Source organism: Lepisosteus oculatus, chromosome 23, assembly GCF_040954835.1.
Source record: "Lepisosteus oculatus isolate fLepOcu1 chromosome 23, fLepOcu1.hap2, whole genome shotgun sequence".
Taxonomy (NCBI): domain Eukaryota; kingdom Metazoa; phylum Chordata; class Actinopteri; order Semionotiformes; family Lepisosteidae; genus Lepisosteus; species Lepisosteus oculatus.
The window spans coordinates 5556718-5577383 of NC_090718.1; the positions used below are offsets into that span (position 1 = coordinate 5556718).

Here is a 20666-nt window from a genome sequence, read left to right on the forward strand (position 1 = left end):
CAGTAATTAAATGTTATATTATATGACATAGTTATTGCTGTTTCACTGCATGTTTTTTTCTCTCAATAAATGCACCACAAAAGTAAATCCATACATTTGCATAAACAACCCTGTTTTTTTTTTATTCTGAAACAGCCCAAAATGATTTAGTCATTTTAAGTGTTCCCCCATGGACGGATAGAGCACAAATTGATTGCCTTTGCATTAGTGTAGAACAAACTAAAAAAAATCAATAATTCATTTTTTCATGATTTTTCAGAATCTTGCCTGAAGCAATGCAGTCCCTTTGTCCCAGGCAGGGAAACAGTTATACAGTTTAACTAACCAAGAGGAAGCTTTTTGAAAAGGTTAGGCGTTGAGTCTCATTAGAGATATCTAATTAGAAATCAAGTGCTGGTGTTTTTCCGTTAAGCTGGCAGGGGAAAGCGTTTGGCTTAAGTGGTCCCTATTGCCAGTACTTCTTGTCAACTCAAAGCAGGGTGTGTGTCAGAAAGCATCCCGCAGACTGGTCATAATACAGCAGTCGGAGCTCTGAATCGCTCTTCACCATGTCTTTAACGCCTCAGCTAAATTCATTGTTTCTGGTCTGCAGTGACTGAGACTCAAGCATAGACATTGATCTGCAGTACAAAGTTGCAAGTGCACAAAAATACATTCATAAATGACTCTATTTTTACTCATAGCTAGGGGGCAGCTGGTTTTTGGAACAGTTTACTTAATCACCTGTATTTGACCTCTGTCTTTTTTAAATGAAATCTTTTGTCACATAATTCTACAGTCCATGAGTTTCAGCAGGCTCTACTTCACTCTAATCTTTAATACTATCAAGGAGACAGATATCAAGAACCTGTTTCAATGTCCGATCTACATGTACAGTATTAGAAATAATAGGAGTTTATGGCTGTGTAGCCATAAACATGAAACAGGAACAAGTAAAGGTTAATTCCGTGCTGAAATATAGAAAGAACACTATGAAACACTATGTCTATAAAAATAGACAACCCAGAGGCTGCCTCACGCCTGAAGGAGGCTCAACAGCCAAAATGCCATGTTTCTTTTTTCTGCTTTTTCGTATTAACCTTGACGTCTTCCTCTGCAGCCAAAGCATGCTGATGCAGCTCCCCCTTGAGCATTAAGCAGATTATATGTTCAGTATAATTTAGGCATTACACCTCCCTTTGTTATAAAGAAGTAAAGAAACAAGCACAGTATGACAGCATTTTAGCCCTCAGGTTCTGTAGAGGTTATGAGTCCGTTTTTTTTCTGACCCGTTTTGTCTTGTTGCGTTGTGTGTCCAGCTCGGCCCACCACTCGGATGACGCTGACCTCCCCCACCATCGTGGCTCGCTCGCGGCCCAGCAAGATGACGGTGGCCACCTGCCTCTCGGCCAACGGGAAGCCCCCCAGCATCATTACCTGGGACACCCGGCTGAAGGGCGAGCCCACCTTCCAGGAGACGCAGAACGCCAACGGGACTGTCACTGTGTACAGCGACTACGTGCTGGTGCCCAGCCGCGAGACCCACAGGCAGAAGCTCACCTGCATCGTCACCTACCGCAACGAGAAGATCTCTGACAGCGTCACACTCAACGTGCAGTGTAAGAGTCACCCCGCCTCCTCCTGATGTGGGAGACATGTTGTGAGCCACTGTAGGAGTGGCTGGAAAGTTAAGTTCAGGACATCTCATCTCAGCAGCACAGCACTTCCAGTAACCGCTTATCGAACCCAGGACCACAGCGGCCCTGAGCCTGTCCTGGGAAACATTGGGCGAATGGAGGCTGCTCCCTGGACGAGCAGACTCACTGACACAAGCATACACACACTTGAACAAGGGCCAGTTTCCCCAGAAACCAATTAATCTACCTGTGTATCTCTGGACTGTGGGAGGTAACCGCAGCCCCTAGAGGAAACCCAGACGAACACGAGGAGAATGTGCAAACTCCATGCTGGTAGCTCCCTAGGAGTGGAACCCAGGGGCCAAGAGGCAATGATAATCACTATGCCACTGTGCCCACAAGTTCAGAACAGTATTATATCGTGCAGCATGTTACACCAGACTACAGTACTTCACAGCACAGTACAAAGCAGTGAATTTGAGTATAGAACAGTACAGTGAGTTATAGTGACTGTATAGCACCATTCAGCATGGTACCTAGTGCCTTTCAGTTTTTGTGTGATATGGATTTGGCATACTGTTGCCATCTTTTTATCTTTAATGCACACCTGTATTGTGACATTTACAAACATCCACCTCACATTCAATCCAGTGAGCTAGGAAGTGTAGCTACCGTTTGTGTGACTCTTTCATAAGGTTAAAGCACTTTTCTGCTTGAGATGCTGGGCTACCGTTCCCATCATATTCAAGAAATTGCTCAAAGACGTGCATCCAGACTCATAAACCCGTGTTTTCTTTCATGCTGCTTCAGAGTGTTTGTTTTCAGGTGTTTTTTTATCATGATTGCACAAAGTTGGCCTTGATAAAACAGGAAGATGCCTTAGAAGATAAAAAAGAACACATTTGTAAGGAAAATATTTATGCATTAGTCTTTAATTCATATTGAACAGAAAGAATCAAGTACAAAGTGTAGGCTTGTTTAATCTTGTAGTTTTCTGGAGCAGTCAAGCTGGGCACTTTTAACTGTTTGGCCTTCTGTTATTTTGAATGAAACTGGTGACAGTGTGAGCAGCTGTGTTGCCAGCTGTAACAACATGTGATCACAAGTGGTGCTATTAAAGGTTAACAGGGTTAGGTCCAGATGTCAGATGCCTGAGCCTGGGTCATGTCACTAGCCGACTGCAATTCCCCCAACAGCAGTGTGCAGTTGGCTGAGCACTGCCTGCACTGGTTTAGGATTAGCTGTTCAGGCACTCTTTGGCTTCCTTGAAAACAATTTCTCCCCTGACCTCCTCAATTCTTACTTGCCTGTCATGCACTGTGTGGGTTTGTGACATGTCAAACGAGGACACCAGCTTTAAACGAGCATGTCCAAGTGGGAACTGGAGTCAGTTTTCTCATTGGTGGCATATAAGCTTGGAAAAAAATATGGACATCTTAAAATTAAGTATAAGGATGATGGACTTAGCAGGGGCTGCACAGTGGCCCATAGCTTAGCATTGGGCCCTGGGCCCAGAGTGCTGTCTGTGTGGAGTTGGTATGTTCTCCCTGTTTCTTCCTGGGATTCCTCTGGGTGATCTGCAGTCGAAAGACGAGCTGGTGGGTTAATTGGCTGCTGGGAAACTGATGTGTCACGACTCTGCCTGACCTGGGACTGAGGCAGACTGAGCCTGTTGCTTTCCGGGATCAGTTCTGGCTCCTGCGCTGCCCTGTACTGGGTAAAGCGGTTATTGACAGTGATGTGATGATATAATAATTTTCCAGGCAAGAGCGGGGATGTCTAGCCACCGACAAAGTGACTTCCAGGGCCCGTCAGCAGCAGACTAACATAAACATCTCTCCACAGACGAGCCCGAAGTGGTGATCGAAGGGTTTGATGGCAACTGGTTTGTCAACCGGCAGGACGTGCAACTCAACTGCAAGGCTGACGCCAACCCACCCGTCACCGTGTTCCAGTGGAAGCTGTGAGTGTCTCCAGGGTCTCTGCATCCTGTTTGCCATCTCCCAAGCATGGGCACTGCACTGGCCAGGCATGACAGTGCCCATGTGTGGTACTGCTAGAATTATTTCAACTTACACTATTCAAAGTTTAAAGATAAAGGTTTTAGCACTGGTGTACTTAGGCTAGTGATGATGCTGCCAGTACATTTATGCATTTTTTATAGAATCTTATGGTTGCTGTATGAATTAATCTAAAAATGTAATCGCTTTATTTGTTGTCTTTGGACATAAATCATCAGAATATATCAGAATTGTAACACAATTCTAACAGAATGATAAAGAAATACAGATTCCAACAAAACCTACAGTAGCAAGTATGTACTTATAAACACCTGCTTTCTTGCAAGCAGAAACTAGTCCCAGAACTAGACTGGCACGACTTTCAGTTCAGTTTGCTGAACTGGCTCCAAGGTGACAGAAACTGAGATAATTTAGGCAGCTGTTGTGCATGGTTTCACTGTACTGTATAATCTAAAGTACAACTGATCACAGTGGAAACTATTATGTTTGCACCTCAATGATACTGAAAGCCTCACCAGCAGGCAGGCGAGCCATCAGTCCCGTATCAGGAGACAAAGTTCAAAGACATTTCTTGAACAACAAACAAATCGCATCATCCTGAGTCAACATCGTGAACTTACTTTGCTGTCAAAGTGCCTAGATTTCATCTCCTATGTTAATGAGCTTGCTATGTGCTTTAATATGGCAGGCTTATTGTTCACTTAGTGTTCATTTTGTACAAACGTGTTTTCTTTTTTGGCATTACTCTTTATACTTTACGAACCCATTTTGAAAGTCTGGACCGGTGCCTTAGGAGCAACATTACAATATCGTATGATTTCCGATGTCCATCACGTGTATATGGGCTTAGCCACAGGATCAGAAGCACCGCAGCTGTGATTCCTCATCGAGCTTGTGTTTAATGCAAACTTTTCGCCATGCAGTTTGAATGGATCCATGCCCACCAACGTAGAGATCCGCAACAACACTCTGTTCTTCAAGGGGCCCGTGACCTATGACCTGGCAGGAACATATGTGTGCGACGCCACCAACAGCATCGGGACCCGCTCGGGGCAGGTGGAGGTCAACGTCACCGGTAGGTCGCATGGCGGGCTGCTTTCCTCTTCTGCTAAACTGTTGGGACGAGCAACTGGATTCTGCAAAGACCTGGGCAAGGGCAAGGGCATCTTACTGCTTACTGCTTACTGCAAGCTTTTTCCCGTGTTTGAAATGAGGTAATTTCACCCCTTCTGGGATTCTTTACCTTCACTTTCCTCAGGGAGGTTCCATCTTCCACCTTGTCTATACATTAGTTAACCACTGATCAACATTAATTGGATCTCAACACTAACATGCGTGTGTCCCCGTGTTTGCCCCGTGATGGACTGGCATCACATCCTGCCTTGCACCTATTGCTTGCTGGGATAGGCTCCAGCTCTCCCACGATCCTGAATTGGATGAAACTGTTAGAAAACGGAGAGACGGATCCTCCTGTTTCCTGTTTGTGTACCTCTATAAGTCCTGTCTGCTTGTTCTATCTATATGACAGGCAATCCTTCTCTTAGTCTCCTTCTGCACCTGCCCTCTTGTTTGTCTGGTCTCCTGACCTCTGCACACCACGCCTTACACAAACCAAATGCTGCTGTCCAGGTGCCTATCAGTGAAGTGTATGAATAACACACACACAGAGAGGCACAACAGGTCTGACTCCTCAGGGAGTGTGTGACAGAATCCAGAGATCAGGAACTGAACCTCCCTTTGTCTCTCCTGTTCATTTTCACATAACAGAGAAAGCCAAGCTACCATCTGTGTTGCTTCCCTGACTCTGAAAAACTGAGAAAATGTGAAGAAAAGAGCAATCCTCTATTCCAACCAAAAATAGATCAGCCGAGTAAATTGCAAATTGAAAATATTTTTTTTTTGGTTTTTAAAAGGTATAAGACCCGGCTTGCCATATTTTGTAATGAGCTGGCACTTCTCTACCTCTGCCTTTGTAGTTGAATCCCTTTGCTCGTTTTTTTTTCAGGCAAGCACAAAAGAAAAAAAAATCAGATCAAAACTGTTGCAGTTTTAGTCCCTCTGTGCGGTGGCACAATTTCATTTGACTGCAGTGAGAATCTGTGCTTCAGTGTTTCCATTTGAAAGGACAGATTTCCATCACAGAAGCGCAGTTTGGCTTTTTCCATGTTGATGTAAGCCCGGCCAAGGTGACTCGCTCACAATAAATACAGTTTGCTGGAGCCCATGCAAGGGTGGCGGTTTTGTTTTGGTTGGAGCTGGTGGCAGTGTCTTTCTGCTTGGTTTGGGGGAACCTAACGCTGTTTCTTGCGCAATGATACTTGTGACTTATTTGTGTCCTATTCTCTTTGTCAGGGCTGTCTCAGTCTGGTGTCCTCTCAGTTCTCTGCTATATTCTTGTGTTGCAGCTGTTGTTTTCCACCCTCTGTTACGAAAAGACATCACTTACTGTATACAGTGCTAGGCAGGACCGAGAAAGGAACTGGACTGGAATGTTTCTAGAACTTTGTCTTCCTCTGACATTCTCCATGACAAATATCTAGTGTGGGTTTTAGTGATGGAAACAGATTGTATCAGTATCTCAGTATCCACCTTAAAGGTCCTTTTCGTGACCTTTTGTTTATTCTTCAGTAGGAATCTTGGTTTATTTGAGAAAAAGTAATGAATGCATATGATTCTTTTTGTTTGCCTTTAGTATAACAGTCACACACTGCAAACTGTTAGAGATCCAGCAGGATGTTGTGCGGTTTGTGTTCTGTGGACAGTGAAATATATGGAAAATGCTCTGGTATGTGGAACACCATTGATTTGAACTTTTATGTGGATGATTAAATCACAATATTGTTTATGTTTGTTGGAATTGGTTTGGTTTATTGGAAACTGTTTATTGGAAATTGTGTTCTGTAATTTCACTGGTTTCAAGGAAAGAGATGAGTGGATTCTGATCTCTCGAAGGCTTTCTCCGGCTCTCCTTGTCCTGGCTGCTCCTCGGGGACTGCGCCTACACGTGCTCACAAGAGCGGTGCACACACAGGGGAGAGTGAGTCAGTGGCACCCCTTTGACATCTCTCCCCCACAGACAGACTGGCACAACAGGAGTTCCTTACATTTACATTTAAATGTATGTGTTTAAAAGCACCCTTAAAACCATCCATTTTCCATCTGCTTTTTTATGCTATTCAGAGTCGTGAGGGTACCGGGGCTTATCCTGGCTAGAATCAGTCACAAGGCAGGATACACCCTGGACAGCATGCCAGCATTCTGGCGTCTTAGAGCAACTTTCACAAATCACGAAATCTTAACAGTTTAATGGTTGCAACTCAAAAACTGTCAGTCCAGTTTTCTATGTGTTCAAATAGAATTTGGCATCTGTAGTGGGAGATTCTCTGCAGAGTTCTATCAAAATGTGTCTTAACCTCACTAATCAAACTCTTCTGGCTCAGTGCCTGTCTCAGAGTGCAGCAGATTTTAGTGATGTTAGTGTTAGGGATGTCGTTCCCATTAACCGCTACTGGAAAAAGAACCTACTCTAAGACTATCAACTCTTAATAAAACTGAAACCTGTCCTTTCAGTATGGAATGTGTTAAAAATGTCAGGAAGAAATCTATCTGGAAAAAAAAATAGCATAATGTAATTAGTGTAATTGTAGTGCAATCTTTAATATAACACTGTACCACCATTATAATCTCAAAATCACTGTAGTCATAACATAATAATCATAATAATCTTATGCCTAAACTTTTTATGTAACCTAGTGGTGATTCCAAGCACCCCTGATCTTGCATCTGCAAAAAGATGTTTGTGTTTAAAACACTTCTTTTGTTAACAATATGTCCTTGTAATTCTGACGCGTTAATGGTAAACCGAAGGCAGCTACAATTTATGAAAGAAAACAGTATTTTTCATTAGAAAGTGAAGAATGGAAGGTTATCCAGTTGCTGGGTGAGGAGGAACTCCTAGAATTGTAACTTCTGGTATCTGGCAGCAAAGAGAGCCCTGCCAGGGAAAACTGACAGAGACAGAAAAAGAGAAACGTTTTTTCTTCCTCTCATGTGATTGTGCTGAAACGAAGGCCTGGCGATTGCTTCACCACTGTAGCCTGGACTCGGGATTTCTCTTTCTGGTCTCCTGAAGAGGGGAGCCCTCACCTACTCTCCTTCAGTGTGTAACTGTTTTATTTGCAGTGTTCGTGTTTTATGGCTTGATCTTTCTGTTGTGTAAAAATGCATGGTTGCTTTTTTTTTTTTAAAGCACGAGGATTCTTTGGAGAGCTCACAGGCTGAAGCTCACTGTGACAAACAGTGCAATGTCATGATTTCAGTCAAGAGATAGCTGGCTGTCAAGTGGCTCTATCTGTGCTGCAAGAGACCTGCTTGTGACTTGTGCTTAGGCTACTAAAGGCAACAGATAAGGTAGCTTTACAGCAGTGACCCTTTCCTTTAAAGTTTGTTTCTGATTACTTCCTTTAACGCTGAGAGCCAAAGATTCTGGGCTTCTGTCCCAGACCTGCCTCTGATTGTGCGCAGTTAACTTCCTCACTCCTGTCTTTCAATCATGGCCTTCACGGTTTCTGCAAAAGAAGAAGATCCCATTATGACTGGCACCTTGATATCAGGGAGGTCCTGAAGCATGCCCACAGCAGCCATTTACAGAGGGAACAACTGTTCTATAATGGCAGTTCTATAATGAGACGTTAGATACGTCTCAAGTGCTGGGATAAAGCATTAAGGCCACAGTTGGCAACTTTGTTGCAGAAAACTTGGACAGAGATATGCACAATGCCTAGAAATCTGTTAATTGCTCTGGATGGACATCCAGATCTTATAAAGAAGCCAGAATTTTAGAAAAGAATTAAAAATGAAAAAAATGATGTGAAGGAAACAGCTGTGACTGATGCTATAGGTTTTTGATTGTTAAGAGAGGATGAGACTGACAGAGTTTCTTTACATAACCATACAGGATGTGTTACCAGTACAGAATGGTTGGAGGGTTTGATCAATTTTAAAGAACAGGTTTTGAATTAAAAAACATAATTTTCCTCTAATTTTTACACATTTCCCAAGAAATTTCTAATTGGATTGAAAATCAAACATAGCCTTTTCTATGAAAACAGCTAATAAAAATGTCTTACATTTCTCACAGTTTGTTTTACAGGTATCCATAAATAGCAATGGGTAAATAAAAAGAAAAACGACTTATGTCTATCAGTTATCATCCTCTGAGCAGAGGATAAAAAGATCTCTACTTCTGTGCTGCTAACACCTTCTAACATGTCTAATATAGTGTGTGGCTTTTCATACGCATGAGCCTAGCCAGGTAGATAATGAGAATAACAGATTACACAAGCAGTATCTTACTACAAGCCAGCAACAGCTTAATCAGATATAAGCTTATTTTGCAATCTTCATCTGAAAATTTATGGGAAATTTTCCAATTGGAAAACTGTCCACATTCCGGTCAAGACCATTGCCTGAAAGTTTACAATTCATTGCTATCCTTGGATCCTTGGATATGCTCACCCAAACAAATATTTGCTGTTATTGTTTTGTTAGGTACAAAGGCCCCAGACTCTACAGTACATTACAATAATATTCATAGATGAATCAAGTTATTCATCAAAATACTCGAGCAACATCTGGAACATAACCTTGATTTTGAAAGCTGTTGGCATGTGGCCTTTAATAACTTTTGAGAAAAGTTTAAAAAAGATTCAAAGTTGATAAACTAAGCAAATGTGCAGTGTAAAATGAACATGGCTAAATGCTGTTTTTAATTAGAAACTGCAACCATTTTAATAAACCAAACATTCCCCATCAGCAACATGCAAATGACTGTTTAAACTCCACCAGAAGAACACAGGATGATTCTTGTTTTAATTAATTTCCTCACGCCTTCGCTCAGCGACTCAATTTGTATGTGAGCAAGTTGAAAGAGAGGTGTTAGTTTAGCTATCTCCCAGCTGCGCTGTTTTAAACATTTGTTTTTTAGGCAAAAGCAAAATGTTTTTGCAAAGAAAAACTTAACTTGTCGGTCTTCTGATCAATCACTCTTGCTGTCAGGTTAGACAGGCTTGCACACAATTAAGCAGCTGCCTCACAGATACATGTTTACACTTTGGAGCATCCAATAATATTAAATTACCACCCCATTAAGAATTCCTTCACAGTCAATTAATGCTGGGTACTCCTGTGAACCCAAAGCAGGAGCACAGAACCTGCATTGCTGAACTGAACAGCTACATCTGCTAATTAATTAGGGTTCACAGAGGTTAAATAAAAGGAATAGGGCTCTGCAACCAAAACTGTCAGTTAAACGTAGCAGCATGGCAGGAGTTACTGTACTTTGCATGCTTCTGTGCTACAAAACGCATATATATTCAAAAATAGTTTCATGCTCCTATCCTTATTACACATTTGTATGGTGGCTTTTGGATAGGAGACACATCCCTTTGAGTGATAAACCGTGGTTTGCAAAGTGAAAGAGAGATCGAGCAGAGCAAGATATAAACATCTAGACAAAAATAATTCACCCCTCACTGTGTCACGCCCAGTGAAGTGCATTAGTAGCTGATATAGATTGGCTAACATACTGTACCTTTCATTATCTCCTTGAAATAAACCCTTTTTAATCCTGCTTTTGTAGAACTCCCCCACTCTCATCCCCCTTCACTCTCTGCCTCTCAAGACTTTGGTAAGGATCATACACTGTATGTGTGAGTGGTCATAGATGAGGAAATTGTTCCTGGCCAGAGCAGTGTGGACATGGTTAAGGCCTTGAGACATTGTGTCTGTCTCACATGGTGATGGGAGATGGGTAGTTGATCTTTATTGCTTACATCACTTATGTACAATAAGCATAGACAAAGCATCAGCTGTCAGTACAGCTTGGGTTAAACTGACTGTAGCTCTTTAATTTTTAAAGAGGGTTGGGAATTACTGCCGTTATTAATGTGAAAGCAATCAACTTCAGTGTCCGTCTCTGCCTTCATTCTTCACCCAAGAAAATTGAAATCTTAGAAAGCAGATACTTCGACAAGGAGGATAACTTTTTAAACTTTTAACTTCAAGCAACCTCTAGCTAAATTTCCTTTAGGAAAAAAGTATTAAAAAATACTTTACTTCATGTATTATCTCTTAGAACCTCCAAAAGGTTACTAATCAGAAAATGAAGACTCAGTTTTCCTGTTGAAGGTTTTTGGCTGAAAATCTTGAAGTAGTTGATAAAAGAGAGGAAGAGTATTCTTTAATGGCTTCAGTGCAGGAGTTTTGGAAACAGGAAGGAATAGGACAGACATTATAGAGGAGGAGGGTGGGGACAGAGACAGGTGTGAGACTAAAACAAAGAGTGGCTGGTGTGAGTTAGAAAGGGAGTGTTTATGTAGTTAGGAATTTATCTGCCACTGTTATGCCCAGGTGATATTGCCTGTGATCATACACTGTTGAGCCCATCAGGTGATCACTGTTACCAAGGTTAACATTTAACAGCTCAGTGCTGCTAGCAAGCCCAACTCTGTCTGTGAAATCCTTCACCCAGCCTTTAGATGACAAACCAGAATAACTTTCTATTTTTTTTTAAAGTGGGGAACAATAGCAACAGCAATGCTCAGATCTCTTAGCAGCTCTTCATAAGTTTTAATTTCCTTCTGAGCAATCCAAGCTGCATTGAGCTATTCAATTATTGCAATCCTGAAGAAATCAATGATGATTGTAATGGCTTGCAGTGGGAGTAGTATTTCATTGCGTAATTTAATTGGCAAGTTTTCTTTAGGTGTGCCACTGCTTTGCTTTATCTCAGTAGTAATGTTATTATATGAATAATAATGTCAGTGGAGTGTTGTCGAAAATGTCACTGTTTTTTGATTATGGCGTATTTTGATTTTCATTTGGCAATACACTTGTTTCACTGCAAAAGAACCTGAGCTCAAAGCATCAGCTCATTTCTGAGTAACGAATAAAAATCCACTTTTAAAATGTACTGTTCCTACTCTACCGTAAAATAAAATGCACGTGTTTGCCCCAGTCAGGGAAAGTACTCACTCTTTCACAAGCTGATAATACAGTATGTTGTCCTTTCAAGTCGTTCAACTTTGTCATCTTAAATCATCCAATTCAACTTGTGGGATCTAGAGGTTCAGTAGATGAGGGAGCCCGGTGTCTGTGATGGGGGAAAAAGCACATTTATTTATTGAATTTATAATTATATAAATATGCATTTATTCATTTCTGAGGGGTTGGTGCACCTTGCAGAGATAAGCTTTGTGGACTCAAAGCATTTCATCTGCTTTCTCTTCCTCATGTAGTGTGAGCTCACTCTCACAGCTTGGATCTGGAATCTGTTGCTCCATTATGCCAATTAGACATTACGCTTTATTTCTCTTGCTCTGTGGGTTGCTCCAAAATGCCTGTCGTGCCTCTGTGCAAGAAAGCTACAATGTTATGTGAGTTGTTTTTACATATGGTATATACTGCATACAGGATGCAGAATGAGGCGTTGCTTGCTCAGCAAAGATGGATTTCAGATATAAGTGGAGATAATATATATATATGTAAAATATTCAAGTGGAGTTGTCTTTCTAGCAGTTACTAGAGCCATAGCCCATAAAGGATTTCATAGTTTTTTTGTTGTTTTTTATATTGTCCTGTCATTCCTTTTGATTGAATAGATGTTCTGTCTGGCTTATGTGATGTGGAAAATGCAAAGCTCTTCAAATAAAAACCAAAGAAATTGGTGGGCCGTCATATACTGCTATTGCGTCTGAAAATATTTAATAAATGTAATTTAATTGAACTGAAACATCACTGTCACAATTTCATATTTTTTTTTCCAGCATGCAAAAAACTGAAGGGAAGCCCTTTCAATTTCAACACCTGCAGATAATATCCTGGTTTTGACAGGGCAGGTTATTTGCTCAGCTTGAGTTGGCACTGTGTCAGCTGCAAATCAGCGCGCCTGGCTTTCTGGGCCTTAATGACAAGTAGTGAGACTTTCCCATCAAGATGAAAGTTGGGTATGTGACGCTTCGCCGCGTGACTACGGCAGAGTGAATTTGACAAAGAAAACGGGAACAGGAGGCACTTCTCTTTGCAAAATGGTTGTGGGATTCTGAGACGAAGTCACCTAGCCATGTTGTTGAAGCCAAATCCCACACTTCATTCAAGAAATGTCTGGATTACATTCTTAGATCTATTAGGTATTCACGGGCCTAATTTAAAGTGCTGGATTGGCCAATTGGCCGCCTTTTCATTGGTAAGCATCCCTTACATGTTTATGCTTGCAAGAAAGAAGAAGCTATCAGACAGCCTATAAACATTCCTTGATCCAGTTTTTTATCCCCTATTGCAGCTAATTGGGTCCCCAGACTGCAGCACAGACAAACAAGCTGACTTGGCTTGTGCACTTGTAATACATAGCTCCCGCTGACAAATCCCCTGTTGTTCCGCTCTCAAAGAGAGGAATGGCTGGGGTTGTGAGTATGTTCCGGCGTTACTGCTGGGACCTGTCTCCACCGCCTCCACTTCCATTTCACTTTTGCGCTGGGCCATTTTATTTACGCATTCGCCACTCTTGAATAAGATTCTCTTTGCCTCCTGTTCTTCAGCGTACCAGCAGCAATGATGTTATACGGGCTGTCTTTCATCGATCTTCGACACAATGATAGGTAGAGGATCCAGCTGAAAAAAAAATGAAAACATCCAATAAAGAGAGGAAATATCAACCAGGGAGGAGGAATGGAAGGGTGTGAAAATGGGCTTCATTGGAGAATAGCAGGAGCAGCTGGAAATAGGAAATGACAGGGAGAGTGAGCAAAAGAGAGAATCTGAAGGGGGACAATAAGATGTGGAGAGACAGGGAATACTAGTGACCATCAACACTTTCCTGTCCTGTATTGCCTTAGGATGTGAAATCATGGAAATTTAATGCTGCCATAAAGAATAAGTCATTGGCAGTGGAAGCTTTATATTAGTAGCCCAGAGTCAACATTTTAAGAGCGAGTGGTTTTATTCTGTATGATGGGAATTGATTTACTATAAAAGCCCAGAAAATGTGAGGCTGCTTCCCCACTCCTCAGCCGCGCAGTGCTGCACTCACTTCATTAACAGCTGAATCCGACATGACAGGGCTGCATTAGAGAGGCGCTCTGCTGAGAGAGAACTCTGGGACTGCAGAGCCTTGCGGAGAAGGGGCACAGCGGCGACCCCCGAGCCCGGAAGCGCTGACTGGGTGTGCTGGGCGGAAACACACACCTTCTCACTCGTCCCCAACTCTCACGGCTTCTCCCACTCCCTGCATGGGGTTAAACGGGTGGGGCTGTCCGACAGGGCCAAAGTGTCATGCTGAGAGGGGCGTGCCCTGCCTTGGGCCGTCTGGCTGAGGCCAAGTGTTAGGTGACACGAGCCGCTTCACCCCGATGTGAAGCAGAGGGCGACTAAAACAAATAAGGACACCCTTTCTTTAAAGACTGTAATTCAAGACGGCCTCAACTAAGCATGGACAAAGGCCTCGGAGATAGCTGCATCTGATGATCTTGAGCCTCTTGGTCACATCGTAATCGGCAAAGAAGAGCACAACATTACAACTGAGAGGGTTTAAGCTGGAATCTGTGGAATTTCCTTGGTTGTCAGAGCATGATTGAGATCTCTGTGGTGGCTATCCCTCTTGCTTCAAATGAGCAAGCTGATATTATGCTTTGAACTGTTTCAATTTTGGAGTGGTTCAGATATGCATTTTGCGAGGTAGCGTTTCAGAAAAATCCAGCTGCCCAAATGACACCCAGATGCTTGACAGAAAATTACCTCATTTGAATAAGGTTAGTAAGGTTTGTGATAATTAACAAAACTAATTTCAGTGTAAGACCGGTTTTATAATATTCCTCCAAGAAGTCCAAGATTTTTGCAAAGTTAAAAGTGGGCTTTCATTCAGGGATTTATGACTTTTACTCAGCCAACACTGACCCCCAAAACAAGAGCCATCAGAGATCTTGCCTTTGCCTATACGGTTAAGTCAATGGGAACACAGCTTTTGTGATAGTTTAGGGTAGTTAACCCCTGTGCCCTTGCTTGTACAATGTGCTCGCCCTAAAGTCACCCTTTAATTCAATTGGTGAAGCAATATCTCCCTTCCGCTCCTGGGCTACTGATGCAGAATGCCTGTTGCTCCTCACCCAGGTGAGATCTGCTCCTCAGCAGTGGGTGAAGTGGGTTCCTTACTATGTGTACAGTGCTTTTGGATGAGAACACAAAAAATATTCATTTCATTTGTAAAGTTAAAAAAAGAAATAAAAGAAGGTTCGAGGTAAAATGTTCAACACTAAAAAATCGCCACCTTAATAATAGTACGAATAAAACCTGACAGGGAATATTAACAGGCTGTTATTTCTTCTGCCAGACATTATAGAGTTATCAGAGCTGCTGGATTGAATTATAACCTCTCACAACGCTGCTTGACATCTATTAATCTCAATAGAAATGTTTGGCTGTTTGTACTCAAGGTTACCTCGCTATCTGCATATTCCCAGAGGTTGGTTAATAAAAGCATGCTATTGTTGCCCAGGATTGTATCAGGCTGCTGTCCCACTGTATTTTAGGTGCATTTTATCTGGTTCCTAGCAGGTGTTGAAATGAGCTAATGCCTGCATTCGAATGACTCCCCTGCCTCTTGTGCTGTTGTTTAGATTGGGTATATCTGTAACATTCCCTGCCCTATCTGTTTATGTAGTAAAGGAATAGCACATACAGTATCTGACACTTCATCTGTACCGTGAGTGCACATCTGCACGCGTGTGTGACTTGCTCTCCCATGCAGCACTAAGTCAACACTTGCAATTGCAATTAGAGTGATCATTAATAAGATAACAAATGACTTGGCTCCCTTTTTTCTTGCACATTCACAGCTCGTGGAGTTTGTATGAAACTATTTGTGATTTCCATGCTGATTTTGCAGACTCCTGTGGCTTTGTCCCATGTGAGTGGGCGCCAATCTGATAACGAAATGTAAAAGGAAGATGTGATGGCCTGGTGTTAAAAGTTGAAGCCCGTAAACCTCCCTTTTGAAAGCTTTCAGAGGCAGATTGAGGGCTGTTAAAGTTAGCACCTATTGGTGCCGCAAAGCTGTCAATAAAGTAATAACAGTAAAACCTGAGTTCCCTGTAACATGTCAGGCTTATCTAGAACATCCTGGTCTGTCAAAACCAGGGTGGCTTGAGGTTAGAAATCTTTTGTTTGTCTTCTTTTTTCTCTATTTTTTTTGAGAATCCAACAAAACAGTACCAGGCCACAATGTCTTGAAACCACAGTTGTGCTGCAGTAGCTCAACCACTGAACCATGTGTGAAAATATTTCTGTCAGCTGAAGGGCTCTGCTTAGTTAAGAGCCTGGAATTACCATGTTAATAACCACGAAACTTATTAAGCCTTAGAAAACTTTCAAAGCTTTCGAAAATAGAAAAATATTTTCTTTTATATATCACTCCGAGAAAGGCTTCAATTCTTACTTGGGAACACCATGCTAGCTGATGAGATTGAGGGTGAAGGGTACGAGAAAGGATTAAAGGCCTTCGCTCAAACTGCCTGATGTTTTGGACATGGTACAGAGATCAGTCCCCAGCCAGAGGTCACCTCCCCCTGCTCTCTCTTTCAACTCTTTAATGATACTCCACCAAACTCATAATCCCATTAACATCCTGAGACCTGAGAGAAGAGCCTGCAGAGCAGAGTCCAGGAAGGCACAGTAAAAATGTGAATGTATATAGATATATTATTTATTGCTCTAGGAATAAATCAGAGAATACACCAGAGAGTGTATCCAGCCACCCCTAGTGGGTATTTCTTCTGCAGCATGTTATGGAATCAGTTTGGCTGAGGGTTCACAGGTGTCTGTGGAGATATGGGACAGCCCAGGGAGGTACTGAGACTGTGTGGCGGTGGAGCGTGCACTGAGGCACCAGGAACAAAGACAGGGAGGCAGGGTGACCTCGTGTTTTCAAAGAGATAAAAAGAAGGTTTCGAAAGGTGGGTGAGGCAGCGTGAGGCTTTGGCTTTGAACTGGGGGGAACAAGGATGAGGAGTGCCTTCATGAATGCCTTTGAGCAGGGGAAAGAGGAGCTGGGGGATGCATTGAGGTTTGGTGGGGAGAGCACCAAGGAGCCTGCCCAGTGGCCTGACCTTCAGGAAACAAGCAATTCAATCTCACAGAGCTGTTATGGGAAGTGGTCTCACGCACATTACTCATTAATAAGGATTCATTGATAATTAAACAAACGTCATTAGCTGTGTTCTCCATTCTGGTAACCATTAACAGACACGCCTGCAAAGAAGGTTTTGACTAAAAGCGGACGATGCCAGACCTTTCTAACTTTCCTTGTTCCTTTGTTTCATTCAAATATCCAGTTGTAACAGAAGCCTTTAAAGTTAATGGATTCAGTGATCAAGGTTTTTTTTAGGACTCCCGGTGTATTACACTTCGAATTCTCCATTCTGCCTGTGCCTGCATTAAAACAGTGCCTGCACCCGATCTCTCCAGTTTCTAAGCCCACTTTTGCCCTTTTCTGTTTTCGCCGCATTTTAAGTTCCACTTTTTTGTGTTTTTAAGATGTGATGGATGACAGTGAAACCCATCTGACCTGTGGTTGAAACGCTAAACCAACAACAGGCAATTGTTGATACTTTGTTCCCACACTAGTTGATGTGAATTGCTTTGGACAACAGCATATCCATAATTACTTTTTTGTTTTTTAATATCTGTCTAAATCTATCTGAGCTACATGAGCAGATGATTTCAGTTCTGGTCCAACCTAATGCAGTTTGCAGTCTCACTAGTGGTTACGATGGTGGATGTTCAAATCACACAGAAAAGTCAACGAATATTTCAGAATTGTACAGCACATGATGTAGTCATAAGGTTCTTTCTGTGTTTGTAGCAGTATTTCTCTGCAGAAACAAGGCAAAAGCAGGCCAGCAATGTTAAAAAAAAAAATTTAAAAAAGCAGTTAGGTTTTTCAAGAAGCTGTTTACTGCTGCTTAATGAGATGCAAATCAAGAGTGTTAATCTCAGCTGAGGAATTGCTTTGAATCGTCCATTCCTTGGCTGAAGAGGGCTTTTCACTGCTAGTTGCATAAACAAGTCAGTATTTTTCATCTGTAGAGCCAGAGTTAAAAAGAACGATCATGCTGTGACAACCATAGAGAGGTTTCCTCCCTTCTTTAGCATTAGTGCCACATTCCCCTTGAATCTTTGCTGTTATCATTGTTGCTGCTCTTAAGCATTTCAAAAGCAACACGCCGTCATGCAGAACAGAGTTCGACCCTCTAATGATGCCATTTGTGACCAATTGCGCTCCTCATTTTGAGACATCAAGTTCTCTTTTCGGGGTTATTTTTATTCATTTTCTTTCAGTGGACACTAAAAGCTGCATGCCTCCGAGTCGAGCAAAGTGCAGGCCTTGATTTGAAAAGGCACTTTTAGGAATTCAACCCTCCTTTCCTTCTGTTCTCAGCAGTCGAACTCTCTTTTCTTTCCAGCCCCAGAAACAACTAAAGAGAGGGCACAGTCTGTGGCCATTAGGATATGAACCTGTTGCCAAAGTGACGTCCCCCCCATCCAACAGCCACCCCCACATCAGGTCCTGCTGAAACAATGGTGCTTCAGTAGGAAATAAAGCGCCGAGAGAGGAGCAGTCAAGAATAAGGACCATTACTGTAGAGACCAGAACGTGTGGTAGCGGGAAAGTGATTGAGAGTGGGGAAAAAAGCCCTGGGACTGAATCAACACTGTTACTGGCTGTTAAAGAGTGTAAAAGCAGCATATCCAGCAACCATATCACCCTGCAACTCACAGCTGGCAGCCCACTGAAGCTCAGCAGGTGTGAGCCTGGCCAGTACCTGGATGGGAGACCTCCTGGGAAAGCTAAGGTTGCTACTGGAAGAGGTGTTAGTGGGGCCAGCAGGGGGCGCTCACCCGGTCTGTGTGGGTTCTAATGCTCCAGTATAGTGATGGATACTTCAGATGAGACGTAAAACCAAGGTCCTGGCTCTCTGTAGTCATTAAAAATCCCAGGGTGTTTCCCAAAAAGAATAGGGGTGTTACCCAGGTGTCCTGGCCAAATTTCCCATTTGCCCCTACCAATCATGGCCTCGTAATAATCCCCATCTCTGAACTGGCTCCATCACTCCTCCCCACTGATAGCTGATGTGTGGCGCGGTATGGCTGCCGTTGCATCATCCAGGTGGGGCTGTACACTGGTGGTGGTGGACGGTATCCCCATTACCTGTAGTGCTTTGAGTGGAGTGTCCAGAAAAGAGCTATTTATGTGTAACCAATTATTATTAAAAGGCAGCCAGAATGTGCCACACCAGAAGTATTATTTCAAGGTTATTTATAGTGTCATATACCACTGGAGGGAGCTCTCTCTTGATGTGCTGTGATTAGCTATTAGGGCAAACAGGATCACAGACGGTCTTTTTTGAGGGTTAATTCTTTTTTGTGGCAGCACAGAGCTGCACGCCAGTTACCAAAGGAACAAGTTTGTCACCCAAGGAGCAGCATCATCCCTTAACACCAACCCCTTACACTTGATGTAAGCTGTGTTTGCAGCTGCCACAAGGGCCGGTGCCGCTCACCCTAAACAAACTAAAACCGAGAGAAGAGAAATGTTCTGTTTTTTCTGGATGAAACTTGAAGGTGTCAATTCTTCTGGGCAAATGTACGCCCTCCTTTATTTCTGGTAGAAAAATACAGGAGCAGCACAAAAGAAAACTCATCTTTAACTTTTGGCATTGACAGAATGTTCCAAAAATGAAGAGAAATGGATTACTCTAATCTATTCCCGGTTCTCTTTTTATTATTGTGTAGATTCTGTTCGTGGTTTTCTTCAATGCCAACCAAACTTTTTTTTTTTGCTAAAAGTAGCTGATTTTGAAAATATTTTCCAAAACAAAACTTGATGGCAGGCTTAAGATGTCAAACTTCAGTGAAGCTTCCCCCCTTGTGCAAGAATAAAAACTCTACTTTTCTTTTCTCGTTCACTGTACTCTTCAAGAAAAGTCCAAGGGCACAGAATTCTGGCAATGCTTGTTTTCCTTTTAGCAAAGCTGATTTTGTCAGAGTGGGAGAAACAACATTGAAATGATGTAAAAAAATGAACACACCGTGCATCTTAAAAACCCGTTGAGTGGACTCAACAGCAACAGAACGATTCAGGTAAAGAGACTGTGAAACACAGGGGCTGTGGAAAGTAAGCTGCCCAAGGTTATCTTTTTATACTGCCTTCCCGCTGTACCAATCATAAAGAGAAATAATGATAAAAATAAGAACATTCAAGGTCAGGAGTCGTGTGACATTTCTGGCCTTTAACTTATCTGTGAGTGTGACCAGTGCATCTTGGCAACACATTGCTTAAAATCTTACATCTTAGCAGTTCATCTCTTCATTCATTTGAAAGCTAAGTCCTTAATGTGTTATACTGTACATATAATATTTGGCAGAGTATTGTACCTCCTGTAATTCATAATGCTTTGGAAAAGTTAGTGCACTACATTCAGTAACAAACCTAAATATTATGCCTGTCGACTTTCCCAGGTTCTAGTTTTAAATTGAAGTGTTTTTTAATTAAGTTTAGCTGCATCTGTGGTACCTGTACTGTGCATCAGACAAATGGCAGTGATGTTATAGTGGGAGTAATCCAGATTTCAAAAACTGTATATTTCTATGAGGATGTTTCTTTATGTGCCTGTGTGCTAAAATTATCTTATCCTAAAGCCTAGTAAATAATTGTATTCATGAGTTACAATTGCAAAACAGATTAAAAGAATTGATACTTTTTCTTTTAGTTGCTGAAAAGAAAGGAACAAGCACAGGGTAATGATAAGCTTGATCATTCTGGGGTAAAATACCTGTTTGGATGTGTGAATACTGTATGGACTCAATATATAATTTAGTTAGAGGCACTAATTAGTTATAATTAGAATTTACTTATCTTTAATTATAATTTAGTTTGAGGAATACTTTGTTGTTCAAAGCTCAATGTTGTTAAACATTT

General features: G+C 42.0%; 1 protein-coding gene across 6 annotated transcripts in view; it reads left to right on the top strand.

The window, feature by feature from the left end:
• nectin1b (nectin cell adhesion molecule 1b) overlaps positions 1–20666 on the top strand; it is a 188885-nt gene that overhangs the window by 73069 nt on the left and 95150 nt on the right. For all 6 annotated transcript variants that reach the window (XM_069182913.1, XM_069182917.1, XM_015337741.2 and 3 more), the window contains exons 3-5: positions 1299–1598; positions 3462–3579; positions 4561–4712. In XM_069182913.1, the coding sequence (XP_069039014.1) occupies positions 1299–1598; positions 3462–3579; positions 4561–4712 (570 nt within the window). The remainder of the gene's footprint in view (positions 1–1298; positions 1599–3461; positions 3580–4560; positions 4713–20666) is intronic.